Source organism: Megalops cyprinoides, chromosome 23, assembly GCF_013368585.1.
Source record: "Megalops cyprinoides isolate fMegCyp1 chromosome 23, fMegCyp1.pri, whole genome shotgun sequence".
NCBI lineage: Eukaryota > Metazoa > Chordata > Actinopteri > Elopiformes > Megalopidae > Megalops > Megalops cyprinoides.
In genome coordinates, this window is record NC_050605.1 from 18,579,009 (window position 1) to 18,596,337 (window position 17,329).

Consider the following 17,329-nt stretch of genomic DNA (forward strand, 5'->3'; position numbering starts at 1 on the left):
GTGCCTGGCTCACGGCAGGGGACATTGATGTTTGTGACCTTTTCAGAATATTCCAGATTTAGCCCATTGGAAACCTGAAAGGCAGCTGAATATTGGGGAGAAGCTCTTGCTGTTCCACTGAGGCTTTGGGGCAGGTTTGAAAATGCGACCAGGTCAGCCAGTTAACTCATTTAATATGGTTGTAATAGGGGGGGAGATGCATTTAGCTATATTCTGTGTAATGAGGACTCTACTCTGTTTGGTAATAGAAACATGTCTGGTAAGTCATTGAGTCATTCGGTCACGTAGACCAGCATTGAGTGAAAGAATTCTTTCATCTTTCATCATTGACCTCAGTGGCCTGTGAGCTTGTTTCACTCAGTGCGCATTTTTGAAAATTATGGGTTTTGAGTTAACCATGACAAAATTCTAAGTTTTCACAGCAGGGCAGTTTGCCAAACGCTTGACATCGCATTTATATCTTCCAAATTTTGCATAAAATTTTGAATATGTAATCTAAATGCATATAAAAATACAAAAAATATAGGGTGTGAGTACAGACGTGAAGTGAGCTTGAAAGCGTTCAGTGTGGCAGATGTGATTGGGTTAGCCACCGCCGCTGCTGTGGAGCTTCTGTGCCGTAGCTCAGTGACCCATTTCTCCTCCCGTCCCCCTCTCCTGCTCCAGACAGGGCCATGCGCCCCCCTGGCGACCAGCTGCTGCCCACATAGAGGTCCTGCCACCCCCCCCCCCCCCACCCCCCCGAGACCACAGCCTCGTGCCGCTCAGGATGCTGGGAATGTGTCGTGGGCGCAGGAAGTTCCTACTGGCCACCTTCGCCCTGCTCTTCGTCCCAGCGCTCACCTGGCTCTACCTCTCTGCCGCCAACTTCCAAGGTACGCCGCGACCTGTCACACCTTCCAAGGGCATGCTGCCAGCGTGTGCCACGGCTTCACACAGCGCCTCTTCAGCCTGTCAGCATGGGGCAGTTTTTTTCAGTAGTGTTAAATAAAATGTTCCATGATGTCATTTGGCAGACATCTTTGTGTCTCGGAGTCTTCATGAAGATGGTACTGTTAACTGTTTAAATTAACTGGAGCCACTATGCACTCTAGAAGCTGTATACCTGAGTGACACGTTACCTCCACGTTAACTATAAGATTGATTAAATAAGACAGATACCAAGCCTACACTGCCATGTTCTCCTGGCTGCAGATGATAAATTTGTCTAACCTGGGTTATAAACCACAGTGAAAGTTTGAAATTCTTTTCCATTTTCTAATTTATGTACCTGTATGCAAAATGATTATGTAATCTTAGGTCGGTGCTCTGTACACTTCATTTGAAGCAATGTGACTTTGTGAATTAATTACATAATCATTTACATAATATTAAAGATGAGTAAAGATGGGATACGGCATCCAATCTCTTGCAGTTTGCAGTCCATCAATTTAAAGTAGTTATGGACCCTTGACAACTCAATCAAGCAGGCTTTTTCGCTGGCACTCTCCCGCGGATGAATCGATACACAATTATCTCTGTAAAGATGTATGATAAACATGAAGAGTATTTTTTAATGATTGATTTTAAATCATGTGCCGCGTGGAGTCTTCACCCTTGTATTGGCAGTGTCGTTACATTGCGTTCACGAGAGTTGCAGAGAATCACTAAAGGAATGGAAGTGAACGTGAGGAGCAGCATGTGGCCTGTGCTGATGACCTGAGGACCCACACAGGACCCAACACAGGCTCTGCCGGGCCTTCCCTGCCTCTCGCCCAATCATCACGCAGTCTCATCGTATGCTTACTCCCTATTGGACGAAACCAAGTCTGTCAGCCAAGAATCCGTGCCGCGTGGGCCGTTGTGCTGACAGCAGCCTACGCCTCTATGTGTTCTGATGTCTTAATTTGTCACTTTCGATCTCCAGGTCCGGCTTGCTGAACTGCTGAAACTGGTTAAAGTGACACATTAACGGCGAATTCCTCCGAGGAGGCAGTTTTCTGTTGTACCTGTTTTTAATGGTTCGCAGTCTGCAGCAGTTAAACAAATCAAATGGCGCTCTTTGATGTAACAAAATGGTCTTAAATGGCCTTTTGCTCGAGCTGTAAAATGGTTTTTTGATCCGATGCAGTAGGTTTTGAGCTGCCATGTGAGTGTTTTTCCTGGTGATGCTCTGGAGTGCAAATGCACCATGCAGACCGGGGGAATGTTTATTTATGCCGTGCTCTGAGCTGCCCTTAAACGACCATGCAGCCGATACGGCAAGTTCACCACCATCTTTTCCTTCCGTTTGTGTCGGTTCATATGTTTGCTGTGATGAAATGCGTAACGTAAAACGTGTAACGTAAAAGGAAATTACCCGCGCACACAGCGCATTTTACACACTGTTCCCAACGCTGGAACCGTGATTAAATTGATCTTCCATGACTTCAGATGTTCAGCGTTGCTCAAAATTTGAAATTGAGGTAGATCGTTGGCTACGCCTAGTGTCGTAAAAGGATGTCATAAATTGGTTTGGTTTAAAAATTCCTGTTATGCAGAGAGAATAAATGGGGATGGTCCGGGTTTTGGTTTTAGAGGAAATGGAGGCAGAGACTGCGCTTTTATGTATTAGAGGCAATGGAAGCAGAAAGCTGCAGGTTTCACTATTAGAGGAAATGGCGGCAGAGGAAGCGCATTTCAGTGGCTGCTGGGGGACTGCTTTCGTCCGCTTGGGAGAGGTGCTTAACCTGAACAGTTTCAGCAAATATCCCACCGGATCAGCAGATACAGTAGGTAAAATAGAAACAATGCAAACCAGCCAGGATATGGGTGTGTGCAGATAAATAGGCCAATGCAAATGTGTCTGTGGGCGGTGCTATAAATGGATAATGTAGAAACGTATGGCTTCTGCAAACAAAACCGTGTAATAATGGTATGTAATAGACTGAAGGGCTTAGCACATGAGAGAGGGAGAACAGTGGAACAATGGCTATCAGTCAGAAACATTGCCTCTATGGCAAAGTATAGAAAAATTAAAGCTCCTACAAGATGGTACCAACAACAGTGGGTTTCCAAAAAAAAAAAAAAAATTATCCGAACACCACGAAAAGAAATCATTATTTGTCTACCTAGTGTCACAAGCGCCTCCTCCTCTTTCTCAGGCCTTTAGGTTGTCCACGTCTGTCAGAGATTGTAAGCAGCCATGTCTGTTTTTCTTAATGCCTTCAGTAAAAATGCAAAGCAGCACATTCGGTTTTCCCACGTCTGCTTTCCCTTCACTGTGAGAATGTTAGTGCCTAGTGCAGCTGCCTATCTTTGGTGTGACATGTTGGTATGAGAAGGCGTTCTCTACACTGTTGTGTGTTTGAACAGATAATATGATTTTTTTTTCCCCAGTTTGTCCTCAAACAGCTTCCATTTGGCTCGTCCTCAGCTAGGGGACCAACATGAGGAGATTGGCAGACTGCCCTGAAGCTTCTTCCACAGGCTCAAAGCCCAAATGAAGGTGTATTAACTGTGCATGGGAACTCCTACCTGGACATTAATCCTTTAGATCATAAGAGGATTTTCTTAATTTTTCACTCCTTTAACTTTTTTTAAGCTATTTCTCCTCATACCCAGTGTTGTAGCCAAGTGTTGCATATGCTTTTTCACAAGAGAGCCAGGGTAGCATAAAATATGCGTCAGTATAACCCTTTAAAGTGACCGTAACTTGATACAATAACTGAAATTAATAACATCATTCCGCCTATGAGACTTCAGAATCCACCAGTTTCCATTTGTAGTTGTTATTGTATTTGGGTAACTACCTTTCTTAATACTCATCTTGACCAGTGCTTATCCATTCACTTAGTACAACAAAGATCATTCTAAATTGTAGTTGTGATTATTTAAAATATTATAAATATAAGTTATGATTACATATTATAAATGATTTATTTTCACTGCTGTCAAGGAAGAGTATTATGTCAGTCTTTAACAACATCTGAAAAAAAGAGACATTTGTCTCCAAAAGAGTGGCTTTCTATCCATTAATATTTCTGCACCAGGCTCTTCAGCACTTGACTTTTTAGTTTTAAAATCAGCCTTTCAGAATGGCGTTAATGTGTCTTAGAGCCGCTTCTGGGAGCGTAAACTCCTAGGAGCTAGTTTCACGATACGAACTGCGTTAGGCCGCGAGCGAGTAATGCCACAAGGACAGCTTTGAAATAATGTCACTGGCCGAGGCATCATAGCAGCTGCAGATCAAAAACGCTGGCATCGTCGATGAGATCATTGTGCCCAAGGAATTAATAACGCCTGAAAATGGCCTGGTGTCTAACTGCAACCTGCCAGACAGTAGATCGGATCCTCCCAGTCTTTGCCCAGCAAGAGTCCGTGCTGACACAGGAAATACCCTCTGATCCTGAAATTATGCAGACGAGATAAACGGTGGATCATCAGAAAGACCCCATTGTGAAAACGCTTTATACTGATTAGCCTGGTGTTGAATCCACCGGCAATGCTGAAATATTTAAAAGGTATTTAATCGTCTCCTTAGTTATTAAAATGAATTTTAGCCCAGGGACGTCATCTGTTCTCCAGATGCGGACTTCGGTTTGAATTAGGTTGGGATTGAGGAGGGAGCACCAGTCAAGGGCAAGAGAAGTCGCCCCCTGGTGGCAGAATCCGAGGGTCAAATTTCCACAATAACTGTTGGAGTCCCTTTCCCTGCAAAAATGTCAGCGCGGTGACTGACAGTGCTGACTCATCACGTGGCCATGGCAACTGTAGCCTTTTCATTTCTTATTTACATCCACTTCATAAATATGCAGTCTGTTTACACTGCTAGCGAAACAAAGCTCCGCGGGTAATTGGGACATCCCTTTGTTTGCATGCATTTCATTATGTCGCCGTGTCAATGCCCAACCAGCAACGCTAAACACAGATTATGCAGAGGAGCTATGGCTGTAGTCTGTCCGGGGCATCAAAGCCCCAGTTTGTTACTGGTGCATAATTCATCGACGCACGGCTTTTCAGACTGCAGGGTCCTTATTGCAGCATGCGCACTGCTGAGCGCACTGGAGTGGGCTGTACTGATGGCACTAGCAGTACGGATCAGTCTGAGCCGTTGAAAGCGCGGTTGCATCCTATCTCAGCAGCACGCTTTCAAAGCCACGGTTCCTGGCTCCGGAGCTCCGTGCTCTGACAGCTACGGCATGTGTGTGATAACAGCAGCAGAGTGAGTCCGGCAGCGGGGTTTGGGAGATGCTGGAGGTTGCTGTGACTAAACGCTGACAGCCCAACCCCCGCCACCCACCCGCTGCATTGTGGGACGGCTAACGTGATGGTTTCATTCGCCCCACCTGTGCGGGGGAGACGGATGACCTCAGCATTTTGCTGTTCGTGTCAGCAGGTGATTTATGCCACCTGTCAGGAGAGCAGATGCTGTTTGAAGGAAGACCCGGTGCGGCTCGGCAGACGGCCCGGCACAGACTCCGGGATTCGGGGATGGGCCAGCGACCGTTAAATCCACATCAGAGCAGCCTGGCCCACTCGCAGCTCCACCCGCACACAGAAGCGCGGCATGGCTTAGCCCTGCGCTGAGACGAGCCATGGCATGCCTTAGCGCTTTTCGGTTTTGGACCCTCCGTTCTGACAGATGCCCTGGTGTGAGTTCAGAGGATGGGACATACGGGCTGAGAGATGCCGATTCCCTTTGCTAAAAATAGTCATTGTCTTCCTGCTGGGCTCTGCTCTTGCCCTCGTTGTTTGTCATTAAAGCTTAGGCTCAGGGGAAGCCCAGAAGGGACAGTATTTTTGTTATTTCAAAGTTCCTCCATTAACAGATTTTTAGCCAGTAGTTTAAAGGTCACCAGAGATTCTCCACTGGAGTAATTAAACTTAGGTAACGTGCTTAGTTGGCCATACCAAGCATGCATATGCAAGCTGTAAAGGGAGTAAGAATGTGTCCTGCAGTGTAAAATAACTGAATTTCCCCCCTCTGTTTGCCTCTCTCTGCGCTGTGGTGGAATTCGGCCTGCTTTCACACAGGTGTTTAGGGGCAGCTGTACGCCAGCTGGCATGACGGATAGCCGTGGCGGTAATGCACATGAGAACCTAACGCTGGCTTTGTTTGGTTGTTCATATTCCACCCCCCGGCTGTTCGAGGCGTCTTTGGAAGGCTGATGCTGGAAAAAGACGTGTTTGCAGGAAAAGGGGGCGGTGATGAGGGTTGAGATGCTGGAGCGTTGTAGGGGAAGAGGGCTAGTGGATTTCGTGAGCCCCTGTGTATCATCTTTCCACATTCTAACCCGAGCTTCATCCTCACCCTGCTCCCCTGCTGGGTAGATTGTGTGCCTGTGAGCTGGTGTGAGAGACCAGGCAGAGCCAAGTACATTCCCACAGACCCTGCGGCCTGCCAGGAAGCACCCAGAGCAAGTGATCCTTCAAGCACCACACACCCAGTAATTACACTAGCAATTAATTACAGGTTTTGGCAAAGTGAACACCAGAAAGCACAGTGGGAATTGTAGATCAGCAGTACACACCCCCTGTTGTAAATCATTGTACTACAGAAAAAGCTCCCTCTGTGACAACATAAATCCCAAGGAAAGCATTTAAAACCTGCTCTGTTTTGCCATTGATGTACCAAGCAAACACCAGAGCCATATCAAACTGAGCGCTTCAGTTCATTTTAAAGACTTGCTGACTTTCGAGTATGTTTATTGATCTTTTTTCAGAGTTCTTGATGAGTTCTATGAACTTGGCGGCAGGAACACTTGCCTACTTGTCTTAAACTCAAAGTAGTTTTGGTCTTATCAAACTATTTTTCCCCTAACAGGAGAGTACAGCTTTCAATACAAAGCCAACCACAGATTTATTTTCTGCGTTGTCCAATTCACCGTAGATAACAGGTTTTGCATCTCCTGATATGAATTGTAGATCTCTGCCCTGCTGAATGCTTTGCTAACACCGCTGAAGGAATGGTGAGAGCTATGGTCCATGTGGCTCTCGTCTGAAACCTGGCAAAAAGGGGGAGGGGCTATCTGGCTGAGGGGAATCTGCTCTGTGTTCATGTTATAATAAGGGATGATGTCATAGAGTCCATGTTCTCAATCCATTCCTTCCTGCAGCCTCCTGCTCTAGTTGCAGTGTATGTAACTTGCAGTTATACAGTCATCTGGAGATCCAAGTCTGTTCTGTTCCTCCCCTTTCAGTCCCCTGAACATACATGAACCAGTTTGGGGTCACAGGGGAAATAGGCTATGTGCAAATTAGGGCTTTGTGTTGCTGTTAAAAGCCCAGGATATTGAATTATGGCCCTGTACTCTAAGGCTTGGTTGTATTAACATGAGGCCCTAAGCGATAATTGAAAACTATAGACCTTCCATGTGTGACATTGTTACATGCCACATTTCCAGGGATAATAATTAGTGCAGTACTTGTACTTGGCATGTTTCAAAGTCTCCATTTTTCCTGAGTGTAAGTGCACACGATTGATGCCGTGTTTCAACAGTCTTTCAACGGTGTTGAAAAAGAGCTTTTAAAAAAACCTCTTGCGCTAATCTTATTTGTGTTTCTTCATTTGATATGATATGGCCAAGATCTTGGATACTTCATGTTCCAGTACAAACAGCTCAGCTCTAATTAGGTTATATCAAATTTTAAAAGGAAGAATGGATTCTTATCTCAAAAATGATTTAGAATTCCACCAGAGAGACAAAATTGCACTTCTGGCTATGTGCTTGTGATGCAGTTCTGTGCTAGCTTTCAAGGGCTTCAGGAAAGCATGCTAAAATGAATCTGATTTCATCATGTCGGCTGAGTGGCAGTGTAGCATAGTGGTAAGGAGCAGAACCTGTAACCGGAAAGGTTGCCGGTTCGATTCCCTGCTGGGGCACTGCTGTTATACCCTTGGGCAAGGTACTTAACCTGCAGTTGCCTCAGTAAACATCCCGCTGTGTAAATGGGCAACTGTAAAAAAACTGTAATCTCTGGATAATAGAGTCTGCTAAATGCTAATAATGTCATGTCAGGATGTTTATGGAAAGCTCTCATTTCCAGCTTGCCTTGCTTTCATGCAGGAGTGGTGATAAGAGTATCCCCCTCTCATGTCCCCTGTCCTTTGCCTCCCTCCCCCAGTGAAGTCCATCCCCCTGTCCCCTCTGGAGCCCCACGTGGCCACGGCGGCGCTCGGAGGGGACCGGGGCCACCTGGCGCTGGAGGTGCGGGTCCGGGAGGTGGAGGAGGAGAACCGCGCCCTCCGGAGGGAGCTCAGCCAGCCCCCCGGGCGCCACGGCAACCAGTCCCGCACCTACTCCACGGAGGAGGGCACCGGGGACAACGAGGGCCAGCGAGCGGTTGCCCCCGGCAACGGCTCGGACTGCGCGCAGCAGCCCCCCGTGGACAAATGCGAGGTGACTGCCGTAATGTTGTCACAATGTTGTAGCAGCGTTGTAACTTTGTTCTTTGTCAGCTGGCTTAGCTTTTTCCCCCTCACATCTTTTTCAGTGAAATATTCTCATAAGATGAAACTCTTGTGCTTGAGAAAAAAAATGGGAACCACATTGAATTTGTATGAGAAACATCCAAGAAAATCAACCCTGTACCTTAATATTTTATGATAAAAATAGTCTAAAGAGGAGAGATCTCCAGTGGAGCTCACCAGTGTGGGTGTGCATTCACCTCCTCAAACATGGGCTCATGTTGAAATACTGAGTTTGGCTCTATTCATCCTCAGCGGGATGCTTTGCCTGCGCCACTGCAGTCTCTTTACTGAAATCAACAGTGATCAAGTGTCATTGGAGCTGTCCTCCTGGAACCGCCTCGCGGGGGGCAATCAAAGCAGCTGCGTGAGGAAAAGAATTCAGTTTTCACACAGTGTTGCAGCTCTGGGATGTGACACCCACAGGTCCTGGAGTGATGCAGTATCTGCAGGGCTGCTCCATCCCAGCACGAGGAGGACACAGACTCTGTTGTATACGTTTTCCCCTCCACAATCAACATGCATTGAAACCTGTCCTCATCCTCTCAGCCAGATGGACATAACACGCAAATGTTTCCAGAATGTTACCACACTGTTCTTTCAATTTCTTCAGAATGTCTGATTAGAGTCCCACTCAGACACTGTCATAAGCAACTTCCAGCCCCCAGGTTTAGGCTGGTACACAGCAGTACACATAGTCGGGAGCCGCCTGGCAGCTGTAGCTTAACAGCACTGACTGTCAGACTGCAGCTCTTTAGGGGCCGCGCCTGGTATCAATAATTAACAAAGTTAAAGTATCTTTTGGAGCACATGGCAAAAATGCAAAGGCTGTTTGACCTGTCAGTGCAATTTGCTTGAGGTTGCGGGTGCTGCATCTGGGGCTGACGCCTCAGGCGTTGCAACTGTCCAAATGATTTTATGATATAACTGCAACGGTGAAAGTAGGAAAAGCAGTCTCAAACAAGCTTTGCTTCTGTATGTCCAGTTGCTGCTTGAAGTCCTCTGATAGAAATTTTCTCTGATAGAAGTCCGCAGAGATGAACCTTTGCCTGGAATATACTCTCATAGACAGTAACCATCTGGCCACTTGAGCACCCACTGATCGGTCCAGTGGTGAACGCATGCTGTGTGAGGTGAATGCAGATACTCAGTGCTACAGCACCGGTTACAAAAGCAGCAGGAATGTGCCGGAAAGCCAGAATATAGGTCATGTAAAGCAGTGGTGCTCTTCTGTGCGGTTCCTGTCTCTGTTGCTTGCTCGCTATTATTTTTCCTGAAAATGTATTTTTTGCGGGGTGGGGGTTGGATGTTAATTAAATTGTAATTCCATGCCACTGTTGTATTTGTTAGCCTTTTTATATCCTGCTCGAAAGTATCACGTCAAAGATGCTGTGAAATGCAAAAGATAATACCGTTAGCTATGGTGAGTTATTCAAATATTCAATAAAAACACATAGCCTGAAGGGGGTTAGTTGTCCCCTTTTTTTAGCCTCATGCTACTGAAACTTACGGCAGACTTCAACTCTTGTCTCAGTGATTAAGTAGAGATTATGGCTTCATTGGAAGGTTGATTAGTATACGCCTATTATAGCAACAGAACATTATCCTTGGGTGTTGGCTGTTGCTCACTAGCCATAATCATCACTGATTTATGACTCAATCATACTTTTTAATGCTTGTTAATGGTATGTGTGATTTTAGCCAGGTAAAAATGAAAGACCCCTATGAGTTAGTTCAGAGCACATTAGATTCCTTCCTCCACAAAGTGCTGCTTAGTGGATAGAGATCAGCAATAAGTACCACGCTTTAATTTCCAAAATGATGCAAGATTCACATAAAGGAGGATAACCTTTTTCCCTCTTGCTCTCTTTCTCTTTCACAAGACGATTCACGTGGCGATCGTTTGTGCCGGGTACAACGCCAGCAGGGACGTGGTGACGCTGGTCAAATCTGTCCTCTTTCACCGGTAATCACTTGTCTTCCTCTCTCTGCTTACCCATCTCTTGTGTGTCCTCTGATTAAAGTGTACCTTGAACCATTTATAGCTTAACTTACAAGTGTTATTTACATGTGTATCTGACTGAAGCTTGAAATTAGTTGTAAGACCTTGTCAAAAAGTCATCAGTATTTCAAAGTCAACCCACAGCAAAACTGATTGGATCTGTCATGCAAAAACTGTTTGTGGCTATCATAGAAGGCTGTAAATATAAATAAGCCCGAGCATTCCTCAGATCGACCTTTGGTACCTCTGCATACAGATGTGGCTGTGTTTTCACTAGCGACGCTTTATTTGCAGGGTAATTGATTCTCCCCGCGCAGGCTTGGTCCTTAGCGGAACCTTCCACACACCAATCTGAATATGCTGCCTTGACACCTGCTGCTTGCACTGGGTTGCCAGGCAACGCCGCCTCTGTGAACTCGGGGGCAAACAGCCCCTGGTCCTGTGCTCCACGGTTCACTCAGAGAGTTGCCGGTTCGGCTGTGTAAAAAACGGCGCCTGCGGTGGCGCCCGGCAGAGAGCGAGGGGCCGTGTGTCGAACCCGTCCTCCGAGAGCGTGGGAAGCCCCATTATCTGGGGTTTTCAGCTCCACCAGATGTGATGTAACAGGGAGTAAAATGCCTCTGCCCTGTAATGTGATTTGAGGGGCACAGTTAAGCTCTCCCCACCACAGTCAGGAGAATGCAAGTCCTTTGAGGTGTCAGTAAGTTGATACCCAGTGCTTCTTACAAGGAGAAAAAAAAGGGTTCTTATTTCTCTTATTTTCGTGAAAGTTTCTCAGGTCAGTTGTATTTGCCATGTGGGTGTTTGAACATAGGCAGTATTCCTAGTTTACGTTGTAAAGAATTTGTGAGATGTGGGTAACTTAAGTAGTCTCTTTGTGCTTATTCATGTGTCCAGAGTAGTTTCATTTTTGATTTTTGATTGATGCAGCCTGCATTCACCGTCTTGGCCATATCAGAGTTATTGGTGTGGGCTTGTTTTGTGTTATTGTGTTACTGGCTTTTGAGGTTTTCTGCATACATGTTAATTTTTCAAATTATGCACAGTTGTCCTGGCGAACTCGTGTCGCTGTTCTAATGCACAGCGCACACGTCCTCTCCACCCATGTCCACTTCAAATGTATGGCCAGCTCCCCTGGTTGAGTGGCTTTGTATGTCAGCTCTGTTCCCGTATTGCATTACATTATTGTCATTTAGCAGGCACTCTCGTCCAGAGCAATTTACGTAGGTTACAATTTTATCCATTTAAACGTTTATTTTCTGAGGCATCTTATGGATTAAGTACCCTGCCCAAGGTTACAGCAGCAGTGCCCCATCATGGAATCGAACCAGTAACCTTTTGGTTACCAGTGCTGCTCTTTACCACTACACCACACTGCTGCCCACATGTCACAATAACAGCTAGTACCAATTGTTGGACATTAGAATAAGCAAAGTGGCCCAGCTGCTTGGAGGAAGCTCATGTTGGCCTTGAGTGTGTTCTAGAACACTTCCATTACACAGCCAGTACATCATTTCCCATCATATTCTACTGTGACAAAAAACCCTTCAAAAGATGAATCTTCTGGGTCAACAGCGGGCCACCCAGACAAACCTATCTATGTGAATATCAGTTTCTTTATGTGTCACAGGTAGACATAGATCACACACAGTTTTGACCATTTGTTAAGAATATACAGCACTGTGTGGACTGATTAATGTTTTTTTTTTGTAAACTCCATCCGCTACCTTTGGGTCCTGATATGCTCTGATATGTTCTGGAAATCACTCTGGATAAGTGTCTGCTAAATGCATGTAATGTAATGTAATTATGCAGTGTGGTGTCAGCTCTACACCATCACAGTGCCATCTCTAAAAATGTGTTGTTACTGTCTAATAAACACTTTATAAGGCCTTAATAAAGTGAGTCCTGCCCCAGGATTCAGGCTTGTTAAAGCAGCTGTGGGAGGACCGTCTTGCCTGGTCCGCTCTGTAAACGCCCCTGATAAAGTGGCTTTGCTGCGGGCAGTCCTAGATGGAGACTCCCCAGGCCTGCTGCTGCTGGTGCTCTGTGCGCCAGGTTCCCCCTGACGTTCGCACGGTGAGAGATCTCCTCCGGCGTCCGCCTCACTCCACAGGCAGGCGTCTTTGAATCCGTGCCGCTGATGGGGCGGGCCACCTGCTGGGTTTCCACGAATTTATGCGGCAAAAGCAATTATTATCACCGCCGTGATGCCATACGATACGCCGGATCCGTGCGCTGTCAGAGGCGGCTTTGTTTTCCCTCCGATTTTTCCCCACAAAGGGCTCAATCAGTCGCCATGGTAACCGGCAAAATTAAAGTGAGCTGAGATGGGTGGGGTGTGCGTGGGGGTGGGAGTTAGGAGAGACTCCTTTACAGTGCGTATCAGAGGTCAGATGCTTCCAAAGCAGCAAAAATACAAGCAGAGATAGGTCAACGGATGAAAGCCGAGTGGCGCACTGTATTCTTATTTCAGCCACTTTACTACATTGTGACCACAGCTGCCTGTGTGGTCCCACACTAGAGTCAAAGTGTGCCCCTCTTGGCATTCCCCAATACAAACAAATCACAGAAGTGGTCCCCCCAAAAACTCTGACGTCCCTCTTAATGTGCGTCTACTGTGGGGCGTTTCATTGAAAACCTCTCAGTAATTGATCTCAGTTGTTGTTTAATGCGTATAAATAAGTGGAGCTGGACGTGAAGGTTCAGATTTCTGCAGGAAGTTAACAAATTTTGGGGAACTGTTGAAGCTAACACTTGCCAAATCAGTGGCCCCTCCCACTCTTTTTCCTGGCGTTTCTGCTCCGCACGGAGCCACACCGCGTGCCTTTCAGTTCGGAGGAGTTAGTATGTGAGTTTATCTCATCAAGCACTTGAAGCCAGCAGTGACTCAGAAGCACCCTTAACCACTGTACGCTGCTTTTTTATGTGACATCAGGTGTGTATTGGCTCATGGTGGTAAGCGGCAATACTGCACAAATACAAATGACACATTCACGCAGTAACACATAGCGTAAATGTTCCATTTCTGAGCCATTCTAACGGAGCACAGAAGTGTGAAACTTCGGTATGTTTGAGCGAGTGTTGTCTGCCTCGGTGGAAAAGGCTGACCCAGTTATGTCTGTTACGCGCTCTGTGAACTACATTTCGGACATAAAACGATACTCTGGGACCAGGGCCTGTATTCATCACGCATCTGAGAGTTACTCCTAAGGGTCCTGCTAAAATCAGTTTTCGGAGTAAAAAAAAGTCCTACCTCAGAGTAGGCGGTGGGAGTTATTTATGAAGCTTTCTACTCCTACTCAGCTGAGAGTAAGACTCTTTCCTTGGAGTAGATCTCGGCTGATTTTTACAACATGAGAATTGCCGCAAACAAATGCTAGTGATGACATTTACCGCAGTCTGTTGAAAATGGCCAATAAATGCAGCCACTGAATGCAGTGGTGTTGTCATAGCGCTGAAATTTGTGAAGATTATTAAACATTTCATAAATGTGAGTAAATGCCAGCAAAGCAGAGCGGAGGGTACTCATTCCTTGCTAAATTGAAAGTGGCAAAAATAATTATTTGAATTTTCTAGTGATAGTAGAAAATGTTTGTGAAGACAATATTCTTTTACTTTTTCTTTATGGTTAATATTCATTCCCAATTTCCCCCGAGTATAATAGGCTAGAAATCCCACATATGCCAATGCAGGTTCACAGCTTGCAGATAATGCACAGAATTATGCAAGCTGTTACTGCGACTGGCTTTTTCAGGGCTGTTGCTCGATTTTTTCCTGGAAAAGGGAAATCTCCTTTTTCAGATACCCGATTCCTATCTTCACACCACTACAGATGATCTTATGAACCTTGCAGATGACTGATATGTAGCAGATATGTGAAATATTGTTTGCAGTGAGTCGTTTATGGTTTTCATGTGCTGCCATATATTGTTATAAATACTGAAAAGCAGCATAAATGCTTGACGTGTATTTCATTGCTGTACTTGAGCCAGGCGCTGCCAATTGGTGATGGGAATAGAGGCATCATCCGAGGTTATCCTGGGGGTATCCCTTATCACTGCATAAGATACATCCTAGTGGGATGAACTAATCAGCAGATAAAAACGTTTCCCCTTCGCCAAGAAGCAAAGCTTAAATTACCATTGTCAGTGTAGTAAGTGGTCATGTTCTTCTCAGAAGGGAAGGGGTGACAACATCTCTGAGGGTGGTGACAAATTAAATACTGTCCTTACCTGACTGATGTCTTGTTAACAGCTGTGTGTTGTCAAATGTACGCAAAGTGTATCTGCTCTCCTGAAAAATGTGTGTGCTGCCTCGTTGCAGCAATCTAAATACTTGCTGAAGTAGGAGTACCTTTAAGAATTTTGAATATAAAGACACTTCATGAACAGCTTTTACTCTTATGAGTAAGAGTAGGACCACATTGACGTCACGCTCAGGTTTTTCAAGCAGCTAGTACCAATTTCCTGCTCTGAGAAGCTTGATAAACATGGGGGAGGGGGACTTAGGGCTTAAAACCACAGCTTTTAAGTCTCACTAGAGGTAACTAAAACCTTTACTCATTTCACTGTGGTGACATTTTAAAAGTAAAAAAAAAAACACTTCTTTAGCCAATTTTAAACTTCAACCCTGCAGAAATCAATTACAGGTGACACCCCAAATCTCCCAGGCAACAGGAAGTGTGGGGTGGGGGGGTGGGGGGGGGGGGGGGGGGATGACAGCTTGACATTCAGTGAGTCATCCTTAAGTCAGCGTTTCAGACATTCTGAGATAATGCGGTACACAGAAGACAGTGCCGTTTACCGTTTCACTTTGGTTATTGCTGATGCTCAGGTGGTCATATATTTGGTGTCTCTGCTTTATTCCTGTGGGGGGGGGAGTAGTTTTATAATTGGACTCTAGGCCATGTGGTAGCACAGAGCTGCACGATTGCCTAAAATGGTTATAGATCATAATTACTCATGCGTAGGCATTTACGCGGCCATATCGCGTTGATGCAAATTATGGATGTTTCTCAAGGGTACACTTATATGTATGTGTTCATATGCCCCCTGTGAGATGCATAGATTGCCTATAAATCTCTCTGATTGGCTTGCCTGTGTCCCATGTGGTCTGAGCTGCTGAGGAGGTCCTTATTGGAAGAGAGCCATATTGAGAGCAGCCGGCAGGGCCGGGGAGATGAGGCTCCTTGTTGCTGGGCTACCTCCCCTTCACTATGAAACTAACTGGTGCAGGGAAAATAGGCATTATATAAATCATATTTTGTTTTTAAATCACCCTGAGCCATCTTTTTGTTTTTTCTGTTTGCACTGATTTGAAACTGATATGATGCAGATGGTCAGGTGGCATGCGATTTGACTTTCAGAGCAGCGTGATCGATTGCTGCCACATTTACATGTACATTTAGTCATTTAGCAGATGGTCTTACCCAGAGCAACATACGAAAGTGCATGCAAAACGGTTCTGTTAAGAGCAGAGACGATACTAAATCAAGCATCACTATCCGATGCAAACCAGACTGTGTTTCCTGTGTGGTCAGACTGTGTTTCCTGTGTGGTCAGACTGTGTTTCCTGTGTGGTCAGATTGTGTTTCCTGTGTGGTCAGATTGTGTTTCCTGTGTGGTCAGACTGTGTTTCCTGTGTGGTCAGACTATGTTTGTTCCTAAACTGTGTGCTGCACAGTGTGTGAACAACAGAATCCATTACTCAGAAAAACCTTTCCCCTTTCCCACTTTCAAACTCCAGTCATTAGATCTGCTTGGTAAACAGTGAGGTGGTTAAATCCTGAGAAATCTGGAGAAAAGCACCAGGTTCTGCTTAGATATATTTAAATGAGTTGCACATGTAGCTTAGAATAAAGTGATGACTCTGAGATTGCATTGTTATTAATACATGTGCAACTGCAGATTGTGAGAACTGCAAAAACCCAGGTCTGAAGGTAAGGGATCAGTGGGAGTATTTTTTGCACCTTCTTTGCATTCTTGTATCTCGCAGGCGAAACCCCCTCCACTTCCACTTCATCACGGACTCCATTGCCCAGCAGATCTTGTCCTCCCTTTTCCATACCTGGATGGTCCCTGCTGTCCGTGTGGACTTCTACGATGCAGATGAACTCAAGGTGAGCCCCATTTGCTGGTCCTGTAAACCCTGCCCACTTGTTCTGTGAGTCCTGCTTACTGGTCCTGTAAACCCCGTCCACTGGTTCTGCGAGTCCTGCTTTACTGGTCCTGTAAATCCCGTCCACTGGTTCTGTGAGTCCTGCGTACTGGTTCTGTTAGTCCTGCTTACTGGTCCTGCAAGCCCTGCCCACTGGTTACCTGCCTACTCTTCATATGAGCCCCACCTCCTGGATTTATATGCCTGCCCACTGTTCCTGTAAGCCCCACCTACAGGTCATGTGAGCTCCACCCACTGCCCCAGCCCTGTAGACTTCTAGGGCTGATTACTGAAAATGTCCATGAAATGACAGTTTTAAGTAATCAAAGAATCAATATGAATTCAAAGGATGAATTCATGTCAGCAGAGTGATTGTTTTGGCCTAATGTCTGAGTCAGGTGGATGGAACAGAATCTCACCCATGCTGGTATCAGTGCAGGACCACCCAAGGTCCATGATCATGTCTGGGTGGTGAGGTCCTGGGAGACCCATAATAGCAGCCTATGTTTGGTGTTTTCTTTTTTCTCTGCAGTCCGAAGTGTCATGGATTCCCAACAAACACTACTCTGGCATCTACGGGCTCATGAAGCTGGTGTTGACCAAAACCCTGCCCCCCGACCTGCAGCGGGTCATCGTCCTCGACACCGACATCACCTTCGCCACCGACATCGCCGAGCTGTGGGCTGTCTTCCACAAGTTCAAAGGTACCTCTGCTGCCTTCTGCATTCTTCTGCCCTTCT

At 45.8% G+C, this 17,329-nt stretch overlaps 1 protein-coding gene across 1 annotated transcript in view; it reads left to right on the forward strand.

Moving 5' to 3' along the window:
• Window positions 1-769: 769 nt before the first annotated feature.
• Window positions 770-17,329, forward strand: part of LOC118770483 (LARGE xylosyl- and glucuronyltransferase 1-like) — a 43,609-nt gene continuing 27,049 nt past the window's right edge. The window contains exons 1-5 of the mRNA XM_036518194.1: window positions 770-875; window positions 8,086-8,360; window positions 10,312-10,394; window positions 16,428-16,551; window positions 17,122-17,293. Coding sequence (XP_036374087.1) covers window positions 770-875; window positions 8,086-8,360; window positions 10,312-10,394; window positions 16,428-16,551; window positions 17,122-17,293 — 760 coding nt within the window. The remainder of the gene's footprint in view (window positions 876-8,085; window positions 8,361-10,311; window positions 10,395-16,427; window positions 16,552-17,121; window positions 17,294-17,329) is intronic.